This window comes from Vidua chalybeata, chromosome 11 (assembly GCF_026979565.1).
Source record: "Vidua chalybeata isolate OUT-0048 chromosome 11, bVidCha1 merged haplotype, whole genome shotgun sequence".
Lineage (NCBI taxonomy): Eukaryota > Metazoa > Chordata > Aves > Passeriformes > Viduidae > Vidua > Vidua chalybeata.
The window spans coordinates 16,838,289-16,865,860 of NC_071540.1; the positions used below are offsets into that span (position 1 = coordinate 16,838,289).

Below are 27,572 nucleotides of genomic sequence, written 5' to 3' on the forward strand. Positions count from 1 at the left end.
ATTGCAGTCTGTAAAATGTCCCTTATCTATGTTTTCTGTGTGTAACAGACATGATAAAAGAGCTTTGGCTGGGTGTTGCTTCACAGTTTGATGTGTGTATTTCACACAGTAAATCCAACCTACTGGTATTAATAATTTCTGAGAGGATTCACTGGGATTTACTTACCTTCTTTGTGTTTTAAATTGTTGTCTAGAAACATAGTTTGTACTGTGCCTCAAGTGCTACAACCAGCTTTACAAAAAGATAGTAACATCAGTTTCTGCTCCATTTGTTGTGTCCTGTCCCTCTGGAATCTGGGGAGCTGGGAGGGGAGGAACAGATGAGGAGACCATGTCTTCTGCAGAAGCGTGGGTGAAGGAACATTTGCCCCTGTGAGCGGCCACATTTCTTGGCCACTTCCTGAACAGGAGCTGCCAGTCCCTGTTGTACCTCCAAGGAGCAACCAGAGCCCTCAGTAAACACACCAGCTCCCTGTGTGCAAAGGTATGCAAGAAGGGGAGACCTCAGCTGAGCTGAATCAAACATCAGACCTCCCCAGCTATGCATTGCTTCCCTCATTCCTCTCCCCTCTTCCAGGAAACCAAGGCTGCCTCTGTTTATCCGCACCCTCATCACACAGTCAGAAAGCCCTGGGCTTCAGTTTCCACTTCAAAGGCGGTGTTGGCTGCTGTGTTGGAGATGGAACCTGATAATTTTGGTTATGAGTGGCTGGTATGTTCCTCCGGCTGGAATTACGGCTGGCGGAGGTGCTCCGCAGGCAGCCTTGCGAGTGAGGTCATCGGCGTGCAGCGAGGGCAGAGGGCTGGAAAAAAGGTTTCCTTGCAGTGCTCTGCCCCTGTGGCGAGACCACCTCTAAGAGATCCCGTGCCAGTCATTTCTGGGTTTCTCCACAGATGCCCTTTGAAAAGGTGCCGGCTGCTGCCAACTGTGATGGTGGTTTTTGTGCTAGTAATTGAAATCAGGGAAACCTGTGGGATTTGGTTCTTTAAGGAGAGAAAGGAAGAAAATGGGTGTGTTGCATTACACTACACGCCACTGTAAAGCCAACAGATTGTGTATATCTTTCAAGAGAAAGCATTTGGCCTGGTCTAAATACATGCAACCATATTTTCAGATGTACGGCAAGGTAGCACTGGAAGAAACCAACAGCTTGGGATTTAGGTTTTGGGTGCTGTGTGCAGTGGCTTGTGCAATAGTACAGCTACTCAGAGGATCTCTTGAAGTGTAACTGTGCTTGCTCATTCAGTGGTCAGAGTACAGGAAGTTCATGTTGGTGTGTGGTGTTTTTTTTTTTTTTAAAGGTTTTGGTAAAGTAATAGATATATCATAGGAAATGACGTGGCTTCTAGCTAATCCCTGGATTTGTCCTCTGCTTTCTTCTGAAATGCAGCATTTACTTTAAAAAAGCTCTTACGCAGCTATGTAAACCAAAGTGCAAATGTATGTCTTACAGTTTGGAATCAAACCCACCCTGTCTTATTTTGAACCTTTGAGAAAAGTGATGTAGAGTTTTAATTACACTTTCCAGCCATGTAAATTGCAGAGTTAATTGTGTACATCAGCATTGTCTGACCTAGTTCTGCTACTGTGCCTTTCATCTGTGGATCTCCAAGTGCCTTGCAAAGAAAATTCCTTCATATAAGGAGATGGGAAACCTGTGACACAGAGAAACAAAGCAAATACCCAGCCTGACAGTGACTGAACCCCAAGGGGAAGCAAGGGTTTCTGAGTCTCAGTGGGCTAAGTATCCTTACCTTTGGTAGAAGTGCCCACCATTGCTGACTTCTTGCCTGCCCTTGCTCTACATGCTGAGTAACTGCACATCCATCTGTTTCTGGAAGATTTGTCTTGCATTTCTTATCCTAACTGAATGGATGTTGTATGTAATTTCCTTTTAAGCCATTCAGATTTTGTTATAATTTGTAGATCTGGAGATTGCTATTGCATGTAAGTTAGGTTTGTGTTTTCTTTTGGGTTTTGTATTTCCTTTGATGGCCTGTGACACCTCTCATTTTCTCTAGGGCTGGCAGTAGGACAGTTGGGAAACAGAGAGCAGCCATGTTGAGTTTCATTTTTGGCCTTTTTTTTCTGAAATTGATTGGTGAAATAGTGGCTTTGCTGACATACAGATCTGTGACGTAGGTAAATAATCCCACATGTGGTTAGCCAAGGCTTTGCTTGTGTAAGTGGAGGGTGGTTTGTACCATTTTGCAATGTGTAAGCTGATCTTTTCTCTGAAATTGAAATCAAAAGGTAGCTTTCTGATAGGGATCAGTGGCAGTTGCACATTGCTCTGAAATATCTGTTTTAGCCCTGATGAAAGATGTTTGCTTATCTTCTTCCAGAATCAGATTTCTGTTTATCTACAGAGCTGGAGTATCAACAATACAGACTCCCACTACTACACATCCCATCCCTTGCTCACTGGGGACAGCCTGTGAGGTCAGAGGTGCCTCAACACTCCTGACCCAATCTTTCCTTTGGCCTTCATTCTGATTTTGCTCGTGTCAATCCATGCCTAGCATGGTTGTGCTAGACAGTGTTTTTTACCAGGCTTTTTCATACAGAAGCAAAGGTTTCTATTTGCTGTGTTCCAAGATTTTAGAATAAAGAAATTAAGTGGGATAGGCAACAAGATTTTGAGGCTGAATGACGTTGCCTTCCTTCTGTTCGTTGATAACCAGCTGTCACTTTGCAAAGCCTCAGTGCTGTGTTCATAACAAGAGCTTTCATATCAAGAGCAGGAGTTGAATGCTGTCCCCTGGCCTAGGGGACATGTTCCTCCTGAATTGGTCCATTTAATGTAATTCACAGTGATACATCTTGCAAACTCTTGCTGTGTGAAGCACCCACAGTCAGTACTGATGGGCACGCTGGTGCTTGGGATGTGCATCTCCTGTGATCCCAGGGTGTTGCCTGTGCTTCCTCAAAAGCTGGCACCAGTACAGTTTATGGACTGATTGAGCTAAATGAGCTATTAATGTTGTTTCAACTTAAAATTGGTCGAAACAAGGGATTCTGCTTGCTGACATAAGTGGCCTACAGAAATGTTGGCATTAGTGGTGGGCAGGGTGTGTGTGTGAGCTGGTTGCCCTGTGTCCAGGATAGTGGTGGTATCTGCACTTTACTACCCTGGCTGTGCTGTGACAGCATCCCAGGAGCCTCTGTGATTTATTAGGAAAAGGTTCTCTTTGCTGGTAAGGAGACAATGTTATTTGAGAATCTTGAGCTTGGTTGTGCCTGCAAGGATGTGGAAGTCACAGGCTGAATGGTCGCTTTGTAAAACTGGCACGTAGCGTAAGCTTGTACCATACCACGTTGTCAGTGGTGCTGTCCTTGCTTTTGCCAAGTTAATTTAGGCAGTTTGAGAAAATAAGCTCAGCTGTTGTGTGCTACTTTGTGATAAGGCATCTTATGTGTGAGATGATTTTAGTTTGACAGATTCTTCAAGTTTGGGGCTATGCCTTTTTTGCTCCTCTATAGAAAGTAAAGTGAAGCAGCTAGTTCTCTGTGGCAGAAAGTGGGTTTGAGTAATTCTTTTTTTTTTTTTTTTTTTTTATTTGACATACTTGGTTTCCTTTGGCCAAAAATAAAAGATACTCTTTGACGACAGAAGGCAGATTCTGAGTATGAGCTATTTCAAAATGAGCTAAACAAGAAAATCTTCAGGTAGACAGTGATACATTACCAGGCCTACGGCACGGCCTAAAGGAAGGCGCATAAAACCTAGAAACCTTCAAGAGCCTTAAAGGTCAAAGCAGCCTGTTAAAATCATCAGAACAGATTTCTGGAAGCTGGGGCAAAGTTGCTAGAAGGGCAGTAACATGCTGGTCAACTTAGGAGCTGATGAGCTCCTCTCCCTCATCGTGCAATTAAAGCAGTTCTGATTTTTCCGTTTTGACTGCCTGGCAGGTCTGCCTCCCTCCCTGGGCCGAGCTGAGCTGCAGATGTCAGATGTCGGTGAGATTACAGAAGCACTCTCGGTGCGCTGGCTGGAGTCGCCCTTGCTGAGCCCCGGTCAGGGAGCACCGCTCGGAGCACGCGGGGCCAGCCTTCATCTTCCCTGCATGGCTGGCCAAAAGCAGGCTTTTAACACCAAACCTGCAGCCGGAGGCTTGCTCTCCGCAGATTTTTCTCTGCTTTCTCAGGGAATAAGGAGCAGAAAGTCCAGTTGCTGACGTCTTTGAGCTTCTGCTGAAGCAATTAGGGAGTGCTTGTGGCAGAGTCCAGCTCTGGAAGGCCGTGTGAGGGAGGAAGCTCTGGGGTTGAAAGTGGTTTCATAATCTTGGGGGGGGGAAGGCAGAGCACGTCACTGTGGACAAACGGCTTCAAGAGTCGCGCATCACGGCCCTGATACAGAGTAGTAAATACAGCTCTCCCTCCACTCTTGGCTGCTTTGTTGGCCAAGGAGCTGATACTGCTGGAATGTGGAGAGTTGGTGGGTGTGTGAGAAGTACGGGTTTTCTCCCCGGAGGGGGACTTGCCTGCAGGGCTGAGCGGTGGCCAGAGTTGTGAGGCCGGGCTGTGACAGCTCTCTCCTCTCTGGGATGCTTTCTGTGGTTCCCTGGCACCTGAGCTTGCTGAGAAAGTCAAAAGCTGAATGAACAGTCAGCTGCTGTTAACAGCCCAAGCACAGAGGCTCTCTTGTCCCCAACCAGAGCGTCAACCATATAGGCGTCATCTGTTGTCCAGGCTTTGTCTGGTGTTCAGTGGATAATGATAAAACTCATCTTGCCTGCAGGAGGAGATGGATTGCAGCCATATAGAGAAATTATCTGACTTCTTTTTTTTTATCCCCCTCAACATAAGAATTGGGGAAAAGTGGTTCTTTTTGATTATGTACTGTTATGTATTTGGTTATGTTATATGGTCTTTTTTTTGGTTATGTGTTCCTTATCTTAAGCTCTTTTCTTTGTAGTTTGGAGTCTCCAGCATATATGTGTTGTAAGAGCTTATAGTCCAAAAATTAACATTTTGCTGCCTGCTGTCATTGCTTTTGTGACAGCACAAAAAGCTGAAGAATAACATGAATGAAAGTTAGTGAATCAAAGCAATAAAGAGAAGATACTACTCCTAAGAATGATTTGTGTCACTTGTAAAAATTATTTTTCCCTCAGGTTGAAAAGAGAAATAGCTGTCAGAATTCAGAGGGAAAAAGAAAAAAAACCTTTTATTTGACAAAAATAAAGCTACTGTTTAAGTGTTAGTTTTAAATGGGAAGCAAAGCATGAAACCACAGGCAATTTGTGTGTGTGCAGTGTTGCAAAAGACACAAAGGAGACTGCCAAGCACAGCAAACCCGAATTTGAGGGGCGAGTGTTCAGAAAGGGTGTCCAGAAATGCACAGCAAAATCTGAAAAGAATGCTGTGCTTCTCTCCTTGTTCTTTTTAAGCATGCAGAGAGTGGATGTTAAACTCCCCTTGTGTGTATTTAAGGTCACTATCTCTAACTCACACCCTTGTGTACAGGCACATTCTGGTTAGTAGCGGAAGCATTTGCTGGAACACATTCAGAGAGGCCAGATCCTGACTGAGTGTTGCTGAAATTTCCATGCTGATTTTTAAATAGTTTCTCATCTGCACAAATCAAGTTCTGTCGTTACTTGTCTTTTGACATTGTAGACATCAAACTTCAAAGGCTTTCTTGACTGCCAGATAAAATATAGACATCCTCTAATTTCTAATAGTCGCTAAAATGAAAGAGTGTTACAGGTTCTGAGCTGGAAGGAGTAAGTCTTGATTGTGTTGGAATACAACTGGAATGAGAAATCTCATTTGCTCTTTGAGAATAATTTGCAAAGAATTTTAGTAGAGCAGGAAGACTTGAGTTTTCTGTTTTCAGTATTGAAATAGGAGCCTGATTCTGCAGACACATAATTTGTTATTTAGCATTATAGAAACACATTGCTTTCACAAAAGGGGATTAAAACACTGAGAAATAAACCATTTTCAATTCTCCTCCTTCTCACCATATGGTGATTTTACTCCTGGGTTTCTGTGAATGAGTTATGCACAAATTATAAAGGGCAGTGTTGTAGAATGAGAGCACAAAAGACCTGCCATTATGTTTGCCAGATCAGTGCTTTCAGTTTTTCAGTGTTCTTGCTCTATTCAGAAATTTAAAGGCTTATATTTGAACAGTGGCTGTAGAAAGTTGTCGTAGATTTCCTTCTTCCCATAGTAGAGATATTATTGCATGTCATTGATGAGCTCTTGCCAGCATCTGAGAAGATGTAATTTCTGATCAGTCTCACTGGGTTTGCAAATTTACTGTTCTGTTTGCTAGAGATTTTGCTAGAAAGAAAAAGAACAACGTAGCGATTTTTTTTATTTGACTGGGGGAGTTTGTGCTTTTTTCAGCCTCTGCTTTTACCATTTCTGATGGATGGTGGTAAACTCGTCTCTAAATATTGTTTTAGATAAACAGTAGTGAAAGAAGAGACTTGTAAAAACCGACAGGTTCATGTAGTAAGGTTTTGTGTTTTGAGAACTGCAGAGCTGTAGTGAGAGCAGCAGAGTGACTGTGTCCCCTCAGTTGTGATTGCCAATAGCTGTGGGTCCCTGGCGCATTATACAGCACTAATTAATAGTAAAAAGCAAACAAAACAAAAAAAAAAAGAAAAAAAACCCATGCAAAAAAACCTTCTAAGAAAAATATTTCCATAGGGTATTTCTAACAGTTTATAAATACAGACTTCAGCATGGAGTTAGTTTTGTCTCAGGCATTCCAGTGAACCTGGGTTCCAGGGAGAGAGCGGGATTCCTGTTGACACTGGGAGAGATGACTTCTGCTGCTGCTGTCTGCCAGTTCTGCAATCCCCATTTTAATTTCTGCTAAAACCCACTTGATGTCAACACTTTGAGGTCCTGCATTCTCAAAGCTTTTTCTGTTAGAATCAAAACATGAGCATAGAGGAGCCTGTACCTGGCTGACACTGAATGTTAGCACGATGTGCACAAGCCTGGCCAGATGAACAAGTTAGATCAGAAGTGCAGTTTTTTGCCACATGAATGTCTGTTTTCTGGGCAGTGAATTGTCTGGGTTTGGCTCTGGTGTCATGCTGAAATGCCAGGACTAGAATACAGTACAGAAACCATGACACCTGATTTGAATCTTAGTGTTTGATTCACTGAGCGCTGGATTTTCCTGGGCTTCATTTGATTGCTCATGAATTGGAGAAGCAAAGACTCAGATTTATAAAATTCTTTGGTTTCTTTTGGTTTTTAATGATATCTCTAGAGCATTTTGGGGCCATTCAGAAGAAAAAGGAAGAGATGCAGGAGTATGTACTTACTTTCCATGATGCAGTTGCATTTGGCTGTACTACATTTGCTTTATTATTTACATAACTCAGAGGGACATCTTTTTGCCTTTTGAATTATGTCTGTAGTCTGAATTCACACCTTTGATGTTTTCATTTGTGGAGAGCATTAGACTTTGTTATAGGTCAAGACAGAACTGTCATAGAGCATCACCTGAATCATCTCCATCCTCAGCCTGGTTCAGTCTCAGCCTTCTTAAAGACATGCTGATGGTTTAGCTACTGATTTCTGTCTCCATATAATGTCAGTCCATACTAATGAATGTCATTAATTGAGTAAAATGATTAGTGAGATGACTGAGATTTCAAGGAGTCCAAATTTCAAGTATAATGGCAGAGAAGCTGCTGATCATCTGTGTCTGACAGGGCTGGAGTAATTTCTGGGAATGGTCTGATAACTTGCATCCAAGATTCCTGTAGAACTGTCATTTTGAAGGCATTTTAATTAGATGTTGTGGAGAGCAATTGTGTGATGTGGATTATTAGGGTGACAAGTAAATTCCATAAAGCTTTGGTCATTGTGGGCTTTCTTTTTTTTCCCTAAACCTTCAGCACCTGTGAACTGCAGATGCTCAGAGCAGGTTTGAATGCTGGAAAGAGGACCAATAGGATCAAGGGTTGTATTTATCCTGCTAGTGAAATGGATGAATTTTTGCACCTATGTATATGCCTTAAACATTTTTTGGCACGAAAAATGTCATCTTCATCTCTTCTGATCCACCATTTTAATGGTCTGCCATGGCTATTTATGCTTTTCTAATGTTGATGGATAGTTCTCATAACGTGCCTTGTCAATAGCTCTGTTTATTTGTCATGGCAGTGTTGCAAGCCTGTGCTACTTCATTCTCAGCAAGGACAATACAGTTGCCATTCTTCTTTGTTCTAGGATGATTTTTTCCTGCTAGGAAAACTGAATGGGTGCAGCATTAGTCAGGGACCGTAGTTTTTAACGCCTGAGAAGAAACATTGTGATTGTCTAGTCTGACGTCTTCAAAACCTCATCCAGCAAGTTTGGCATTGACTTGTAATTTGCAGCTCACAAGCTTTTCATTCTGTTCATGAATGTGTGAGGGAACAAATGACAAGTTTAGGGGTTGAGTCTCAGTTCTTTACTCATGTGATAAAGGTTGTTACAGCCACTGGTTGCTTGTCTCAAAATGTGTCTGTAGTACCTGGGCTTCTAAATTGAGTTCACCAACAGTTTTCCTAATGACTTGCCCAAGGTGCTCATAGTTACTGAAGGACAGAGTTGTTTCCCTTTCTTCACATGAGTAAAACCTAATGCAGCTACTGAAATAACCAGTTTGAGTCTTCATGATGAAGCCTTTGTTCTTGAAAGTACCAGGACTTGTATTCATCCTGAAGCCAGTTTTCTCTCTGCAATGTTGTTGACTCTTGCATGCATCTGGAGCTGTATACTTAGAGCTGGATGTAATATTTCTAGAGACAATAATATCCTTAATCTAGTGCTAGATTACTGCCAGGGTTAGATGTGAGGGCCGTGTTTTTATAAGTGCTGTTAGAATTCAGTGGCACCTACAGTTTCCAGCTCCATGTCACAACCTCGCAAATGAACAATATACTGGAAAGAAATGGAAACAATTTCATTAAAATATTAATAAAAACAAAATAATAGGGAGGCTGATGACTAGGTATATCTTCCTGGTGAGTAGGCATGTAGAGACAGTGAGCTTAGATGAGATAAAAAGAATATGGGAGACAAGACAAGAATTTCAGAGGTGTGGTTTGTCTGGCACTGGGGTTTGTGGCTGAGCTCGTAATGCTCTGATATGCACTAGATACACTCACAGGCAGTTGCACCTTTGAAAATAAGATGCTTCTTCTTCATGCCTAATCCTTGCATCAGGAATGGCTCCAAATGTACAGTAAAACCTTTGATCTGTGCTTCGAGAGTGGTGCTGGCAGAAAATTATTAGGATTAGCTGCGGAGGTGTTAGGATGTGGGTCAAACTGAAACTTTCTATCGGTACTTCAGATCTGAGTCTGACTTTTTTTTTACTTTTTTTTTTTTTGCTTTCCAAAGAGCAAAATTTGAGGTTAAGGTTCTGAACTTAAATCTGAAGCAGAGAAGCATTTTCCTCAGTTGTCTGAACTTTTGAGTTGAATTTAGGGATCCAAAATCTTGAAAATGTTGCATTATTTGGAAGTCATCTGCTATGCTGTTTACAATGTTGAATTTGGTTTTGGTTTCTGTTTTATTAATTTCCAGTAAGACCTGGTAATTTGTTGCAAGAAAACAAGAACAGAATCTGGTTCGATACTCAAATATCTGTATTTTAAAATTACATATTTTTCAGAAACAGAAAGCAAAAAGGTCTTTTTCAGTAGGATGTAGGATAAAGACAGAGGTTACTTTATTTTGCAAGCTTTGTATTTCCTTTCCAATAATAATACTTCCTTAAAATGACTTGATAACATCTAGCTGAAGCTTGCTGAGCACTTGGGCCTTTTTCAGAGGTTAAACATGGATGCTGTGCCTTATTTTAGGAAGCATTATATTTATTTGACCTGTTTCTTTGTCTCTGGGGAAGTTAATAAACAAATCTCTATATAAAGCATTCTTCTGTAAAAGGTATCTGGAAAGATGTAAGGAGGAAAATGGTGCTAGTTATTCTTGATTTTCAGCCCTTCATGCTCATTCTGCTCAGGTTGATTTGCGGGTAAGCCACATTTTTCAATGTAATAGTGCCATGAGAGTCTGTTAGTGCTGTAGGAACATGTAGCCAAGGCAATTCCTGGGTCACTGTTAAGGTTGTGAGCTGTGCAGCAATGGTGTCATACAGTGACGTGGTGGCATTTGTGGATTTTAATTACACAGAGGAGGGCAGGAACGCTTATCCCTTTTTTCCATTCCTGCTTTGAGTAAAGCTGATGTAAGCAGTAGTGGGCAAAATGCAGGATGTGTGTTCAGGTGTAGAGTTCAAACATACATCTAGTTTGGAAGCTTTTGTATTCTGCTGAAACCAGACTGTCACCAAGGGGAAGCAACTCCTGTTTTCATCAGTGTTTAGAGTCCACATCATAATTCTCACTGGTCGCTGTAAGACTGATGGATTGAATTCAGATTTACCAGGAAATGCTAATGTACTTCAGTAGTATTGGCTTTCTGTTAGCTTTCTGTTGGAAAAACTGTGGCCAGTTTAATTTTGGGCAAGCAGTTCCCTAATGACATTCAGATTTCCTTGGTGGAAATTTCCTAGGCTAATAGTAGTAACTGTTCATTGAGGTCAAAGCCGTGAACAAGTGCGCTTTCTTCCCTGACTGGAAAACTCAGTCTTACAAACTTGTGTTTGCAATATTGAAGCTTTTCTAGAAATTAGGTATTTCATTTATAGGTAGTAAACAAATTAATGCAGTAATTCTGATAGATGACAAAGATGTTGCTGCAGAATTATGCACAGACCTGACAATGTAATTGAGCTTGAAAACCAAAACATAGTTGCCAAAGGTGGGAGTGAAACTTGCAGCCATTTTGCTGACACAGCCTGAAAGTTCAGCTTGTCTTAAAGGCTGGAGTTATTTCAAAACTGATTTTTGATGTGAAACTGGAAGGGGGGAGCAGGGGGAAGTCACCCTAATCTAGTATGCAAAGATGCTGTTTTGGGAGGGTGTTTTTCTGCTGAATGTGTAACTCTCAAGTGTATAGGCCATCTCTGTGTTGATTGATTGTGTGCTACACAATTTTTCCCCAACAGCATTGCGGCTTTTTTATGGTCTAGGAATATAAGTAAGGCCAAGTAGACAGGCATAGGAAATTCAGAAAGCTGCTTTTTCCTGCAGCCTGGGAAACACTTGTATTTCTTTTCACCTTCAGAGGTGCATCACTAGCTGCTGTCTGTGCAAGTAACTGGGTTTTTCCAAAATTGTATCACCCAGAGATGCACCTACATGGTCTGGTGTGTTGTGGGAGCCCCTGGCTCGTCTCTCAAGCAGTAGCAAGGAGGACAGGTACATCTATTTAGTTGCCCACGAGTGGGCCCTGTGTCACAGCATGCAGAGGAAACAAGTGAGTGTGTCTTGTTGAGGGCTGAATCATCCTGTTGGAACAGAAAATGCTGTTGGAGGACTAAGGTGGCTTAGTTTTCCAAAGCACACTGTGAGACAGAAGAGCAGTGCGTGATGCATTAGCTCCTGATAAACAGGGCTTGGCTGGGAGGCATCTCTTCAAAGCTGTGTGCACAGGGATCCCTGGGGGAACTATTGCAATTCCTTGGAATTCTTCTCCAGCCTTTCAGGAGCCACCCAGATGAAAGGGTTTGCCAGTTTCATAGTGCCTAATTGTAGGGCTGCTCTCTGTTCTGCTTTTCAAAGTGTGTCTGTGGAGATGATGATAAGGACACCTTTCTTGAAAAAGTAACTTGCTAGATTATTAAATGTTGTATTGAAACAAAAAGTTTGCTAGTTGGGTATGCCACTTTCATACCACTTCATTCTCTATGAGCACAATGCCTTTGTGATTTTAGCTAAATATTTAATTACTTTATTTCTTAAACCAAAGTCGCACTTTGCCTTGCATGGTATCCTTTGCATTGTATCTTTTTGCACAGTAAGAGAACTTAAAAAGGTAATTTAGGTTCTAGCTGGTGTTCTGTGTCCTCTCCATTATGCATTTCTCAGTCAACTGACACTTTTCTTCAATATTTACTCTGGTATTTCACTGCAGTTGCCCTCTCCTTCTCCATTCCCTCACTGTCTCCCTTCCTCAGAGGTATTGCACATACTTCAGTCAGCTCTCTTTAAATAGCAACACTCCCTCCCAGTACAAACAGCCAGTCAGATGTTAAACAATGAGGGAGACAGCAGTGGAGGAGGTACCGGGTGGTTCCAGGAGAGTTCCTGCTGGAGGGAAGGAAAGGGCACTTTCCAGTCGTGTCATTCAGTAGTGCTGAGAGACACAGAACTGGGGGGAAATCACTGCTGCAGACATGAGAGATGAATCTCACTTAAAATTAAGTAGACCCGTCCAAGTTATTGTAGGAGGTAAAACGGGTCAGACAAAGCACTGTCACTTTAAGCACATTTTCCCACCTCCTCCTGTAGCAGAAGGTGATTCCAAATGGCTCTGACTCATCCCCAGGAGGTGCCTGTTGTTTTTTTTTCCTAATAACAGTGTGAGTTTAGTGAGACTGTCATTAGCAGGGTATCTATGGCTTTCTTGAAGGCTCTGCTGCGTGTACTTTCTCTTCTCTATTACAGCACAGAACTGTATTAATATTTTTCCTGGGAACTCAAGAGCTGTTCATATTTTCTCCAAAAACTATGAGATAAGAGCATTCCCTATGGGGAATTAGAAGCTTAGTTGGGTTACTGCACTCCCTGTTCTGTACTTGTTCATCAAATTGAGATTGGATATGGTTTCCTGGGAACTGCAAGGTTAAGGGTGCATTAAAAAGAAAAGGAAAAATTTGTTAATGGAAATTGTTCGATTATTACAGTGTCTAAGGGATTCACTGTTCGACAGGTAGAAGGCATGGGCATGATAAGTAATGTTGCAGAATGCTTCTTGAAATGAAAAACAGATCTTAATTTATATTTTATTTATGCTATGTTTAATTTTGCAACAATTTAATTTCTTGTAAATAAAGTATAGTAAGAAATGAGCTGGTATGAGCATTGAGGAGGTGGTGAGAACTGTCAATATTACAGACTCCATGATTCAGATTCTGTATTTCTAATGGGACCTGAGATCCTGGATCCAGCTTCTTACAAATTCAGTAATTTACACTTGGATGGCCTTTCAGGTTCGACTTCATATTCCCAGGTGACAGAGGTGAATGTTGCTTCCCTCACAGCTGCCTTCAGCCTTTTTGGTGTGTAAAGCCCTACAGTTTTCCATGGGAGGAGCAGATCCTTGTACCAGCAGATGTGACCCTACTGATAACAAATGTGGTTTCCTTCTTCACCTTTTGTTGACCTAACAGAGATAGTGAAGAGCAGGCCTTTGGGGATCTGTAAACCAGAAGTAAAAACCACTGCAAGTGCAAGGATGATCTGCATTAGGAACATGCTCTTGCCAGTACCTAAACCAGTTCTGAAAAACCCAGCTGCACAGAGGTCTCCTGTTCACGTGACACAGCAGCTTCCAGTTATTCAACAGACTGATTATCCAGGTGCCACTTTTGTATTTGAAACCAGCTGATGACCTTTCATTCCCAGCTGTCAGGGCTGCCCCTGGTTAAAGCAGTCCTTAAAGGGTGGCATTTTAATCTAGCAGACATTGTGTCTGCGTGGTCTGAAATCCTTACATGGAACCCTCTCCCGTCTCTCATTTAGCAGCACTTGATGCATTTCATGGAGTGTGACACAGCTGATTTGTTGAAAGAGAATTGATAATAGAGAGCAGCCTTGAACAAGGATGTGGTTTTGTTTTCTGTTAAATCATCGTTGCTATAGTGACCTAAGATCTATTTAGCACTTGGTAGATATATCATATTCTGGGCAAAAGTTAGGGATTTTTCAATATTCCTCTAACAACTGTCTTACAGAAGTAGGTGTGTGTTTAGTCTTTCTGCAAGAAGTCCTTGCTTCTCTTGCTGCTGCTCCTGTGAGTACCTGCTGTATTTTGGCTGGTGGTGTCCCTTCTTTGCAGAAGTAATTTCAAGAAAGTTGGATAAATAACATACCCATCTTGTCAAGGCTGGGGAGTATTTCTTCCCAAAGGAGACTGCAGTGATAAATGCAAAAATATGGAGAACATGAACCCTTCTAAGGAGTGGTCATTCTTGTGAATTGGTGACCCAATTTTGGAGGAGGATGTTTTTGAAGCTGATTCACATGGTTGGAGTCAGGAAGTCTGAGTTCTTCTCCCACATCTCTCAGGCTTCTCATGTTCCCTCAGGTGTGATCAAGAGCATGGTGCAGCTGCAACTTTAACTGAGATTTTCCTCCTCTTGGTTGGAAAGTGGGGGATAGTAATTCTGCTCTTTGAGTTCTTCACATTCCTTGGGAGGTGTTGAAGTCTTCAGTGCACACTTGGAGAGTTGCTGCTCCAAGCAGAGATGCTCCACCTGGCAGGGCAGTCAGGCCAGTGTCTGTGAAAATCTCACTGTATCAAACACAATTCTTCCCTTTCCACTCCTGATTTCTGGCCTTTGGCAGTGATTTGGCACATTTGGCCACTATGTCAGTGGTGAGCTGTGGTCACCTGGCCATCACTGTGGTCATCCCTATTAGCAGAGGTCTGAAAGCAGCATACAAGGTTTCTTAGATAGGCTTAACCTTAGAGCTTTTTGGACATCAGCATGGCAACCAATTTAACATTCAGTGCTACTGGCAGTCTCAGGAGGAATTCCCTTTGTCATGTTAAGCTGGCCAAAGAGAAAGGGTTGATTTCTTACAGGCTGCTTAGACAAGGCCATATTGATAACGGGCCTCTTTGGGAAGTCTTCAAGATATGTCTTACTTTACTCCCAGAAATTGAAATAAGCAAATCTTCAGAAGTGCTCCGTCACTTGGGTTTGACAACAGAATACAAGAATGTCCTTGTTTAAAAAAAAAAAAAAAAAAAAAAAAAAAAAAGTATGAATTTCAGCTAAATAATACATTTTTCCTTCTTATTTGACTCTCCTGTCATGTTACACATTCCATTACATGACCTTATTTTCTCTTTTTCTTAATAATGAACTTCTGTGCTTTTAACTTGCTTCAGATCTGAATTAATTTGAAGTTCTTCCCACTGCTGGTGTCTGCCGCACAGGTTTTACATATTTTAAGCTCATATAGCCTAATATTGAGAGTAGTTTTTTCTTGTCAGCTCTTTGATGGACAGTTTTGGCCTGTCCCTTTGCTAAATCTCCACAGAACTGATATTTCAGCCCCACTGCAGATTGGAAGTTTTTTTTTTTTCTGCACAGTGTGGGGTAAGCTGTTTCTTACTGGCAGCTCTTATATTTTTATCAGTTTTGTAAGGTTAATTAATGCAACAGCCTCCAGTCTTGGTTGTCTTAAATATTTAGAGGAAGGAAGAGATTTATGCACATTTTTGCTGCTGAGCTAGATTTGGTTGAACTTCTGTTGGATTTCTGAGTGAAGATTCCCAGCTTGTGTAAATCAGTGAAGCTCCACTGATTTATTTTGGATGACCAGCTCTGTGGAGGATCTGGTCTTCCTCAATTAAATCTTGTCACTGCACCTGAGCTACTTTGCACTGAGTATATGACAGTTGCTGCTGTGTTTTTGTGTAGAGAATGTGGGATATATTCCTGCAGTCTTTTATCACTGTGTGGCTATAAAGGCAGGCAGGTGTGTGTGTACATTTATACACACACAGACGTGCATGGGTGTTTATACACACAGTCACCCACACGCAGAGAACTGTGCTGCAAAACCCCCTCCCTTTTTTTCCTATTGTCACTGAACTAATACACCCTCAACTTTGACTGACATGGAACCTCACTGAAGATTTGGGTCACAGTGTCCCAGTTTGTTTTCATGTACCAAAAAATTTAAAAACCAACCAATCAAAACCCCACCAAGCATCGATACCCACCGTGAAGATACTTAGGGACAGTGCAGCTCCAAGCAGAAATAATTTAGATTTGCCCCATGGGGAGACCCCATGGGTCCTTGGATTGAGCACCCATTTCACTACACAGAGCAGGTGGAATCTTTTCTTGTGGTCCAACACATAAAACCACCTACTTACCTGGAGGAATGGGGAGGGAATGGTTATGATGGGCAGGTTGGGAGACCAGGAAGTCCGATGGATAAGACGAGAATGTTGTTCCAAGAAAGCTCAGAAATACCTTTGTGTAGTTTTGGGGCAGAGTTTGGCGTCTTCTTGCTGTTAGTCCTTTTGTCTGTTTTGTTCTCAGGTCAATCTCCATGAGATTAACATTGACTCTCCCAAGTCATCCTGGCAAGTGAGCGTGGCAGTAAATTCTTCCATGTCAAGAAAAAGACAAATTGTACTGTACTGCATATTGTGGTATAGTACTGCTAATTGCTGAACTTGATAAATGTCTTCTGATAGGTTCTGTAGTTAATGGGCAAATATGTTAATTGCCCTTATCTGAAATATCTGTTGTTGCAGGGACGTTCTCTGGAGCTATGGATGTCTTGTAACAGAGATTTATTTTAAATCAGCCATTGTTTTCAGCAGTTTCAGAGTCCATTACCCTTCAGTATCAACTGAATAGTCTCCACCCCCATCAAAGTTTTGAGAGCAATCAGCTCTTCCTATGTGTTATTTAGCAGGTCTGAATCTTACTTGAGTATGGAAAACTTATATGTGACACAGCATGCTCAGCATCCTGGGCTACAGCAGGAGCATGGCTCATTCTTAAGAGCAGCCAAAAGAGAAATAAACACCTGACAGTGGAAGAGAGAGGGTCTGGAATAGCCCATTTCCCCCCACCATCTGGAGTATTTAATTGGAAAAATCATTCTCCATTGTTGTTGTGTCGGTGGGAGTTGTCAGTCTAAGTATGTTTTAATGCAAATAACCATCTCTATTTGTAGAATTCATCTTTTCTAGGTGCTTTATTTGTAAAATATACAGCTGAAGATTTAGTGCATTATATGAGTAAGTGCATACAAGCCTCCTGTTAACAATGGACGTCATGTTTATTCTTTCCCTTTTAGAATTTCCCATGGAAACAAGTGGGCAGATTTTTGCATTATTGAGTAGTTTGCTGCTGCTGACTTTTCCCAGAAGCACAAGAGAAAACCAGGCTTACGCAGGAACCTACATGTTCTTCCAGTATTGGGGGCACTGGATTCCCCTAAGATTTGATTTGTAGTAGGTTTTGGTGTGTGCCTGTTCTGGTGCAAAGTTTCAGAGCTGTATGATTAATAAATCTTTGTGGAACTGAAAAAAGACCAAGTTAAAACATGCCTGATTTCCCAGTGGAGAAGTTGCATGTTTTGTTAGGGGGCTAAAGGCTACTGGGAAGAGAAAAATGTTTCTTTATGGGGTTTTTGTTTGTTGTAAGAAATTGCATTTTCATTTACGAATCTCTTACAGTTTTTTCTGAACATATTCAACAGCAAACAGCCAGAAGTTCAAACTGCACCTGTAAATCTATAAGCTGACATATGTAGATTCTCTGGCCAGACTTTCTTAAGTCAGGATTAATTTTGTAGAGTGAGGTAGAGAAGTTCATTATCTTGCTTCATTTCACAGATTTCAGACTTTGCCAGGAAATATAAATCTCCTTTCAAAAATGACAACTCTAAAAACAAGAATGACTATTTTCTTAAGTAAAGGCATTTTCAACTGAACTTGACATACTGCTGCTCAAGATGCTGTGGCTTTAGACTGTCTGATACCAATAATTAAACTGAAGTATTCAGGTCCTCAGCTCCCCCTTCCAAATGATGTGCTGCCCCTAAGTTATAGTAACATACAATTTTCTGTTTCGTGTTAGAAATGGGGCTGAAGGAGCTCAAAAGTAATCTGGCAAAAGCTGGATGGGTTCCCTGATCTGCCTGACGCCACAGCCAGACAAATATTTGTACGGGCAGAGACAAAGTGGGTGGATGGAGGTGGGAATGCTGCTTAAGACTAGTATTCATGCCAGATGCTTCGTGGTGACCCGCTGAGGATCTATCTTATTATTGGTATTCTCAAACCTCTGAATCCACATTTCTGGCCCTGCGTGTTGTTCTGATTTGACTTTCCCATGGAGAGACCTGGGGGTGAGGATGCAGCTTCTGGGGGGTGGGTGCAAGCAAGACCAGCTGCAACATGAGAATGTGCAGCACTTGCACTGCTTATTTATCAACCACAATGATTCACTGTGATTGACGTTCACATACCTGAATGTCAGAATAACCTGTGTTTTAAGAGAAACCAGTGACTCAGGCTGTGGTTTTACCTCAGGCCATTTCCTGATAAATGGCTGAACTGTGCTTGGTCTTGAGAAAACACTGCTGAGGAACACAGCTCTGTCCTTGTATCTGTGTGTGTGGAGAGATTAGGGAAAGGACACCTTGGTGTGGGACTGACCTTCCACTTGTGGGTGTCATGGTCTCTGTGAGGAGTACCACAGCTCTGTGAGCTCAAGTCTGATGACAGCTCTGTTCTGGTGCTTCAGGGCATTTCTGCCCAGCCCTGATGTGGGAGCAAGTGTTGGACAGCAAAATTTTAAGGGGCTCTATACAGTGATAAATTACTCTGCTTTAAACTCTCTCCGTTGTGAAACAGAGGTGAAGTTGCCTATAACTAGTGTTTTCAGAACTGAAAATATTTCACTTCTTAAAAGATAGTGTTTTAGTGAAAGCAGAAGCAATGCATATGATGATGCTTACAGGGATTGAAGTAGATTCAGGCTACTCATTTTTTGAGTAAGATAGCAAACAACTGTATGTGTGTAATATGGCTAGATAGAAGGTGTGGACATGGGATCATATATGAATGCTACATAAAGTACCTCATTGGCTTTCATTTAGAGTGATTGATCGTCTGCATAATTCCATCCTATGGTTTAGGTAGTCTTCCCATCCGTGGCAAAATGCAGAACTCTGCTCCTCCGTTCTCCTTAAGGAAAAGGACTGTGCTGTGAGAAGAGGTGTATGCCTGGGATGAAATCCTTGTGTATGGCTACAGAGCTGTGCTTCACTGGCTCAGCTGTCTTTACTGCTGTTTAAGTGGATGATTTAAGGTATAGGAGAAGCTTCTCTTTGAAATAGCTTCTGTGAGAATTCCTCAAATCCTCTTTGAAGTTAATGGAGGGTATTAAAGGCAGTCATCACCTTTTTAAAAGAGAAATTTAAATTGCTTTGATTAAGTTCATTTTATATTTGCATTAACTGGTTCTGGATTTCTCCCTTCTCCAGTCTTTCAGAGCATGTTTTTGATAACTTTGCCCCCTGAGCATACTAGATTTTTATGTTGGCTGTTTTGATATTTTTCCCTGAGTGTTGTAATGCTGATTACCAAAGGATCTTGGGCCTTTGGCTTCCTGTGAGAACGAGATAATTACTCTCCAGAAGGCAACGCATGACGTACAGTATCAGTATTAAGCCACTGGGATTCCAGTCACTAGTGTAGAACAATATTGTGGGTAAATGAATAAGCAGAAGTTTATCATACTTCCTGCATAACAAGGTTTTCGTTAAAGACACAGTGAAAATTGTTTTCACCCAGGGCTGGTGCAAAATGAGCGCTGCTGCAACAACCGTTAGGGAAAAAGATATTGAGGTTCAGTTCTGTGGCTGGCTGGGTTTTTCTCGCTGAAAAGACAGCTGAATTCTTGTTAGCAGCAAAGGTGGGTGACAGGGCTGTCACTGCATTTTTGGTGGATGACGTTTATGGGCTTAGAAACATGTATGAAGTGTAGAACTCCAAAGTACCGTTTCCAGATGCACCACCTACTTAACTTATGGAAGAAAGTTGTACCAATTAGAAGAAGAGACATTCCAAATGCAATTTGCTTATTTCACACTCGCCCCCAGGAATCCTGTGTTGTGATTTTAGGAGTTGGCCTTGTTTGACCCTGAAATAGAAGTGGTTTCTCCATTGCCTTCGTTATTTCAGGACCGTCAGTTAAAAATAACTTATGTATTGGGCACAGTGGGAGTGAGTTTGAGAAGTTGAAGTTATATGTAAATCAGTAATAGTGAGAAAATAATTCATAAATGTAATGAGCTCTGTTCTCTTGAAAGACATGGTCAAGTCTATGGTTTATCCATGAGGTGGGATTAATTATTTTTGTATGAAAATAGTTTCTCTGCCACGGCAGTACTGAGCAGTTCACTTATGCTGTAGCACAGCAAAGTAAATGATGTCTTTGGAGGACCTCTGTTAAATATTCAATTACTTTAAAAATAACTTGCATAAAGTACAGAGTATGTACGCATACTCAATAGATACACAGCTATAGCACTGTGTATTTACTTAAAGACATAATTTCATGTGTGCTTGCATAGATGCATTTATATTTAATCTTATCTCAAAGATAATTGGAGTTCTGTAACGCCTAAGAATTACAGGGATACTAACAAGGAGTTTCATGTTTAAGCTTGTTTTCCTGCAACTATCAGTTTGTATTGTACATTTAATTGTAAAATGCAGTTACTTATTTGTGCCTTAATGGTGAGTTTCATTTTGAACAGACACCAGCACTTGCTTCAGGAAACCAGTACTTACCTATAGGCCAAGATGAGTACGTTGGTTGCTTTGCTTTTGCTTGACTCTGAAACTTGAGGGCTGTATCTTTGGAGCCCCAAGAACCACTGTCAAGTGAAGGAATCTGATCTTGGTGATGTGGTTGATCAAAATTGCAGCTGGAGAATGTGTAGCATAAAGCAGCTTTGTTATAGGACAGGGCTGATCTGTCTGTGTGATTGAGGTGCTTCTTCATGCATTGAGACCATGTGCATGGACAGACCCCTTCATAGCTCAGTTCAACCTGGAATTAGGTTCCATTGATTTTTGGGTCCAGGACAGGTCGACATTTGTGTATTTCAGGCACGGACGGGCCTGGTTTTGGTTTTATGTGAGTCATCTTAACACTTGAACGAGTTGGAGGAAGGTGGCTGCATGGGTCTCTCTCTTGAATGACCTGGGTAGGAAGTTTGCTTTTCAATTAGATTTTGCAGATATTTTCAACACCAAGAGTGATTTTCACAGTGCCGTTCTTATTTGGAAGTTGTGAAACTAATGATGGCTAAGTAAACATTTTTTTTCCCTTCTCCTTTGTTTTCTTGCAGCCAACTGGGTACATGGAAAACTCCATTTCCTACAGTGCTATTGAAGATGTTCAACTGCTCTCCTGGGAGAATGCCCCTAAGTACTGTTTACAGCTCACAATCCCAGGGGGTACTGTCCTACTGCAGGTACAGTAAACATAAAAGTACAACTTTCTTTCTCTCTGACTGTGAATCTCCAAATTTGTTTCCTGTTCATGAAATCTTAAGTAGATGGACTCGGAAAAGGCAGAGATCTTGGTGCTGTGAAATTATCTAACCACGAGAAAATTTGCTCAGGGTGATAGCTCTGAAGCTCTTTGTGGTTTTCAACAGTCAGAATGGAAATTTTGGGCCACAGTGATTAAACCTTCTTGCTGAATTTGTGCAGCAGAGTGGTGCTCTTTGTAAAGGCACATTGATATGGGCCTGGAATTATTGTATTTTCACATACAGTCCTATTCCTGCATGAAAAAAAAGTTAAGTTTCATCCTTGAATTCATATAGGAAACCCAGAACTTGCACTGGAACTGACAGATTTTTTTTTTTAATATTAAAAAAATATTAAATCTTCACTGAAATATGCCAGTATATTTGTATAGATGTCTATATAATACTGGTTCTCTGAAGTATTGTTTTCAAACAGAAGACTGTGTTGACATTATTCCAGATTTCTTCATCACTTGAGGCTTTATAGGCCCCCTTAGGTCACTGCAAGTTTTAGTGACAGAAAAGCACTCCACAGCACAGAGCTTTGGAAATACTCTGGAGTAAGTAGGAAAAGCTGCGTTGCCCCCAAAGAACTTTGAAAGGTCATAACTTAAAAATACCAATCTGGCTTCAACTTAACTCTTGCATGGTTCTCTCTCATGTTTCTCAACATTGTTTTGAAGATAGTTTATCTGTTACCCTTTGGGATTTTACTTTTTCAGTTGATTATACAGCCATGACTATGGTGTATATGTATTTCATCCAGGTAGGACTGTAAGGGGAAGGTAGGAAGACAAGATTTCCCAACAGCTAGATTAGGGCCCTCATTATTGAAATCTTCCTTGGCCAATGTATTAATGGACTTAATTAGACAGAAAGTTGTCTAAATTTCTCAAGTTGGATGATTTTCTCATGATAATTTTGATTCTGCTTTTTCCATAAATTTCTCTAGTGGTGCTGGCATTTAAGGTTATATCAATTTCAACAGATGAAATAGTTACACCTGCCTTTCCAAATTTTATTTCCAAGTCTTTATACTGTAGTTTATGGCAGCTGCCTTTTTGGATCTTTACAAGATAAAACTTGAACCCACAGCTTCCTGCTGAGTGGAAAGGAAATTGGTAGGGTAGACAGGCTGTAATCTGGAGCAACCTGACATTTGTCTCTTAAAAAAAAAAAAAAAAAGGAAAAAGAAAAAACCAGTGAACCCAACAAACCAAACACATAAATAATTATGTTTGTGAAACAGCTACATCTTAGCATGGATACTTAGGTATTTTCTTCAGAAAGATTGGTGTCTTTATGTAACCTCGTAGGAACTCACAGAGAAGTGGACTGAGCTGGACTTGTGTTTATTGCTGCCTGGCTGAGCACCCTGGGTCAGATTACATTATAACTATGGGAATTTCAACGTAATTGGAAATACAAACTTTAAAAAATGTTTTTAATATGACTTGGTCCTTGGTAGTATCTTGATTCATCAGATGTGGTCACATTGGAGGGAGTAAAATTAGATTTCCCTTATACAGTTGTAATGTGTATTCACAAATCCAAAACAGTTCTCAAAGTTATGTTTAGTCTGCTGAAGAAATCAAGTTGAAAAAGCTGGATTTATGAAGTAGTTGAGTTCAGCAGAAATTTTCTAGTAGATGTAACAAAGAGTAGAGGTATCCAAAAGACACTTCAACTGAGGAGCTGAGAATGTAGCCCTTGCATAGCTCAGTTATTTCCAGATTTGCGAGAGGCTTCAGTACATCTCTGGGAAATCGTGACTTCCAGTGTTTTATGAAATCATTCTGCTCTGTTAATCTGAGCAGCAGCATGCTCTGATGTAATGTCCAGCTCTAATATCAGGAAGTGTATGATAGTGGAACAAGTCAAACTAGTCCAAAACATGTTCCCAGTACTGTTTCTTCTGAAGTGCACTTTTGGTGAAATCTGTATTTTTATTTTTTTCCAAAGCCTTTAAATAAAGTGTATGTGTATATATATGTAAAAATGTCTAAATGAACTGTTTTGACTACCCCAAACTTATTTAATATTTCTGATGAATAAAAATTTTATATTTTGATCTATGTTTTTGCACATGCTGCATTGTAAATTCTTTAATACCATGGGATATTATTGACATGATTTGATATAAAATGAAGCAGTTTAGTACTATGAATCACAGGCTTTCCCAATTTTTCATTTTTGAGAAGAATTTAAGATTCCAATTTGTTTCATTGAAAGCAGTGTGGATTTATGAAAGGCTGGTCCTGCTTGACCAACCTGCCCTTGTCCTTGTGACAAGGTGACCTGCTTGGTGAGGGAAAGGCTCTGCAGGTTTGGAATTGGCTATTAGGAAAAAATTCTTCACCAAAAGTGTTCTCAGGGCACAGGCTGCCCAGGGAAGTGATTGAGTCACCAGCTCTGGAGGTATTTAAAAGATGTAGATGTGGAACCTGGGGACATGGCTTAATGATGAGCTTGGCAGTGCTGCATTTGATCTTGGAGGTATTTTCTAACCTAAACAATTCTGTGCGAGATGCCACAGGAGAGCCCCTGTCCATGTTCAAGTTTTCATGCCCTCTGTCTGCTGTCACCAGGCTCTATTTCTGGCTTATTAGTGCACAGTAATGAGTCAGAGAGGGAAGAGTGCCATTACCTTTCCTTACATCATCCCAAGCCCTCCCATAGCAACACTGACCATCCCAACCTATTTTAGCACATGAAATCTGACAGGCAGTGCCGGAGGTGATGCAGCTCCTCTTAGGAAATCGGATCACGATAACAGGACGTGTCTACCTGGGTTTCAGAGGAAGACCTGTTCTCAGGCAGCAAACAGCTTAATCCTGGCTGGGCTCACATTTAAAAGTCGTTTTCATGTGTGGAGCTCTTCCCACTCAGTGTTTGTTGAATAAGCACGGCTATCTGAGTGTTTCACTGCCTGGTGCTTGGGGATTCCCATTGTCCCATGTGGGAGTCATGGGCAGTCAGGTCTCTGGGGATCATGGAGTGTCAGTTTTCTAGACATGCTGAGGGCTTGTGTTTTCTTTCCCCCTGCCAAATGATGGGGGTCCCTGGTTCTTTCCATGAGCAGCAATCAAAATCTCAGATTTTTTTTCTTTTCTTCTCTCCAGTTGGAAAGAAGGTGTTGCTGAAGCTGGCTCATTAGGCCACGAGTTCTTCAGGCCAGGAAATAGGAGCTAAATTTAGCTTTTGATGAATGTGAACTCTTTAGTATCAGAGATAGCAGGGCCTCCTTGAGCTGGGCTTTTGCTCTTCTGCTTTCCCTTTGTGAAGCACAAGGTGTGATTATTGTGATGTGTGGATGATTATGAGGAGGATGCTACCCTTGATAGTGAAATAACTGGAAGAACCTTTTGAAAGAGATTGAAAAAAACCCCTTACAGTATATCCCTTACAGTATAATTTCATGAGCTGCTGAGCACCAAATGTAGGAAGAGTCCCAGGAAAAAGGCTTTGGTATTTTAGTCACAACAGTACTGCTTTGCTTTCCTGTGGAGTCCTTTCTTTTAGCCTTAAAGCCACCACTTCCATCCCTGTTGCTTGTGTTGTTTTATTCATTTCTTGGCAATCGAGTGCAGTCAGAAGGAAAAACAAACAGAGCAGGAAGCCTTGACAAGCACAACAGTCACACGTTCAGCTCGGTGCCTGACCACGCTGTTTGTGCCAGGGAGTCCCCACGGTAAATGTTTCCACTGGGTTTTTAGTAACACTTTATTTTAGTCTCCTTGGAGAACCTGCCTTTTGTTTTAAGTGCCAGTCCAGCCAGTGCTGTCGGTGTGGAGAGGTCATTCAAGGACCACAACCCAGCAGAGGTAGGGAATATTTTAAGGAGGAAAAGGGCATTTCTAGCAATTCCCAGCAACTCTGTCCGTACCCTGGGTTAAGCCAGGAGAGTGGCAGGTTTCCCTTGCAGGTCTGCCCAAGTCAGAGGTGCAGCAGTGGGATTTGCATCAGCAATGTGAAGGTTTTGTACAGTTGTGTGGGGCCTGGCTTCCTGCAGCCTGGGGTCACTTCTCTGTTCTCGTGGCTGATAATAAATGGGGGCAGAGAAGCCAGTCCCAGTAATGAATATCAGCTGGAAAAAAAGCACAGCAAAATCCCTATCCTGCTGACCAGAAAGCAAGCGAGGGAGAGAGAGAATCACAGAATAAACTTGGGAAGAATCAAAGCCAAAATCTGGGTCATCAAATCCCACTTATTGCCACATCCATTCAGATGGCAGAATCCCCTAGAAGCATACGTGTGAAGGATGCTGTTGCAAGGAGAAACTTGGGAACAGTTTGCTGCATGGACAAGCCTGTTCTTGTATTCTTCTGAATAACACACATGCCAGTAGCAAGGGATGTTGTGGTGGTAATTTACTGCTAAAGGAATGGCAGAAGTCTTCACCATAATTTTTAGAGTGCTCTGTTTCTTGCAGAGTTTCAGGTGTTCTGTTTCTCAGTAACATGCAGGTTCCTATTTAGTCTCCTCCTTGCCTGGGTACAAATTATTGCAGGGGCTGTAACACTGGCATGAAGCAAGTGTTCAGTTTCCTACTTTTGTGAGCAAAAAGAAAAACTTGCCATTATATCGTTCACTGCTTTTTAATGATGAGCTTGTATTCCTACTCACTGACTAAGAAATGAAGTAGTTGGGGTGCAGAGCAAATACATCCTTTTTCAGCAGAGGTATAAATTCACTCATGTTGACCAAAGCTTTGCATATGCAGGCATTTAATCTCTTGCAATGTTTTTCTCCTGTGAGCTGTCTTTTTAAAGTAGGAGACTTTAGTCCTATGAGTGAAGTTTGTACTACAACTGATCCCAGGTGGCTTTTCCTCTCTGATTGAACCTTTACACCCCAAAAATAAGAATATAAAATCCTTCAGAACACAGTTCCAGGATCAGTTAATCTTAAAAAAAATACTGCCAACAGTAGATGTTCTTGAAGTAGATATTCTTCTTCCTCATTGGAGTAATAAATAAGCTTCAAGTAGTTTAATCTTCTTGCGCCTTTTAAGAGTTTTACTCCCACATTTTCCTGTTTTCTAAAGTATTTTTTTACTATGTTGTGGTTATACAGAAACAGTGTGAGGTCTTGATTGTGCAGGAAGCTCAGCTGGACCGTGTGTCACCCACTACCCCGTTAAAGCCACTGCATTTGAAAACAAAATTATTTGCAGAGCTGGGGCCTAAGCGTAATGAACACACAAGGGGCTAAACTATTATTCTGCATACGTCTATATGTAAAGTTGTATTGAAGTACAGTGAAGAATTATAGAGTCTTCATTGTACTTCAGTCCTGTCTCATTTACTGTTTGAGACAACAGCAGGCAAAACATTTCCAGTTGAATTCTAAGTTGGAAAGGTAGCTGTCAAAAGAGTGGGGTAGAACTGGACTCACTGCAAGGGCAAGGCTGAAAATAAAAAAGCTTTCCTTGTGTGGTCAGAATGGCTAAGGAAAGCCTGGTTTGAAGTATTTTCTGTCTCATTTTCTCCTTTTTATTGTACCCTAGAGCTGAACAAATAGAGTAAACCATGCCCTTAGCTGCAGTAAAAAACTGTAGGTGTCAGTTCCCAGGAAGTGATGACTTCAGTGCAGAAAGCCTGGGTTCTGTCCATGCACATCAGATAAACTGTAGATGTCTGTGTGCAGCCCCATAAGTGAATTGTGGTTCCCTCCACTGCTTTACACTTTGGTGCTCTTTGCTTAAACTTCAGAAGTGTTACTCACGAGAACCCGAATGCTCGAGTAAGTCAATGCCTGCAGAGCTGGCTGGGCAGCTGAGCACCCACAAGAGCCTGGTGGCTCTTTTTTCATCCTGGCATGCTATGAGCTCACTGTTCCTTTGGTAAGAAAGAAATGCTCCCTGTAGTGCCTTCTCAGTGTAAGCCTGAAAATGAGGAGGGAGGACCAAGGGATGCTGTGCAAGAGTGAGATCTTTGTTTCCCTTTGCAAAAGATCCAGCATTTCCTGCAGGGTGCTGTGGTTTTGCTGGGGTCAGGTGGCCGGAAGGGTGCAGGGGAGGATTAGTCCCTGCAGATGCTGGTGTCAGACAGCTCCCTCAGGATAAGGGTGCTTGGGGTAAAGCATTCAGTCTGTGCTGAATGTGAATTTCACCTAAAAACGCTGGTGAAATGGCCATTGGCCTTCCAAGCTTCTCTTACCACTGAGTCTGGGTCACTAGAACAAGTATGGGGATTCTCTAAAGGTTTGTTTTTCTATTTTCTGTGCACTTTGTCTTCTTTGCCTTGATTTTCCTGGGAAGTGGTCTTGAGTAACAGCCTGAGCTCTTGAGTGTTTAGAGGGTTCAGACTCCTAACCTAGAGCCAGGTGCCAATTTGCTTGATCACTTCTCTACAATAATTAACTCTGTGTGTAGACAGTGGTTGGTC

At 41.5% G+C, this 27,572-nt stretch overlaps 1 protein-coding gene across 2 annotated transcripts in view; it reads left to right on the forward strand.

Annotated features, from left to right (window-relative positions):
- CMIP (c-Maf inducing protein) overlaps positions 1–27,572 on the forward strand; it is a 130,523-nt gene that overhangs the window by 48,013 nt on the left and 54,938 nt on the right. For both annotated transcript variants that reach the window (XM_053952618.1, XM_053952619.1), the window contains exon 2: positions 20,998–21,123. In XM_053952618.1, coding sequence (XP_053808593.1) covers positions 20,998–21,123 — 126 coding nt within the window. The remainder of the gene's footprint in view (positions 1–20,997; positions 21,124–27,572) is intronic.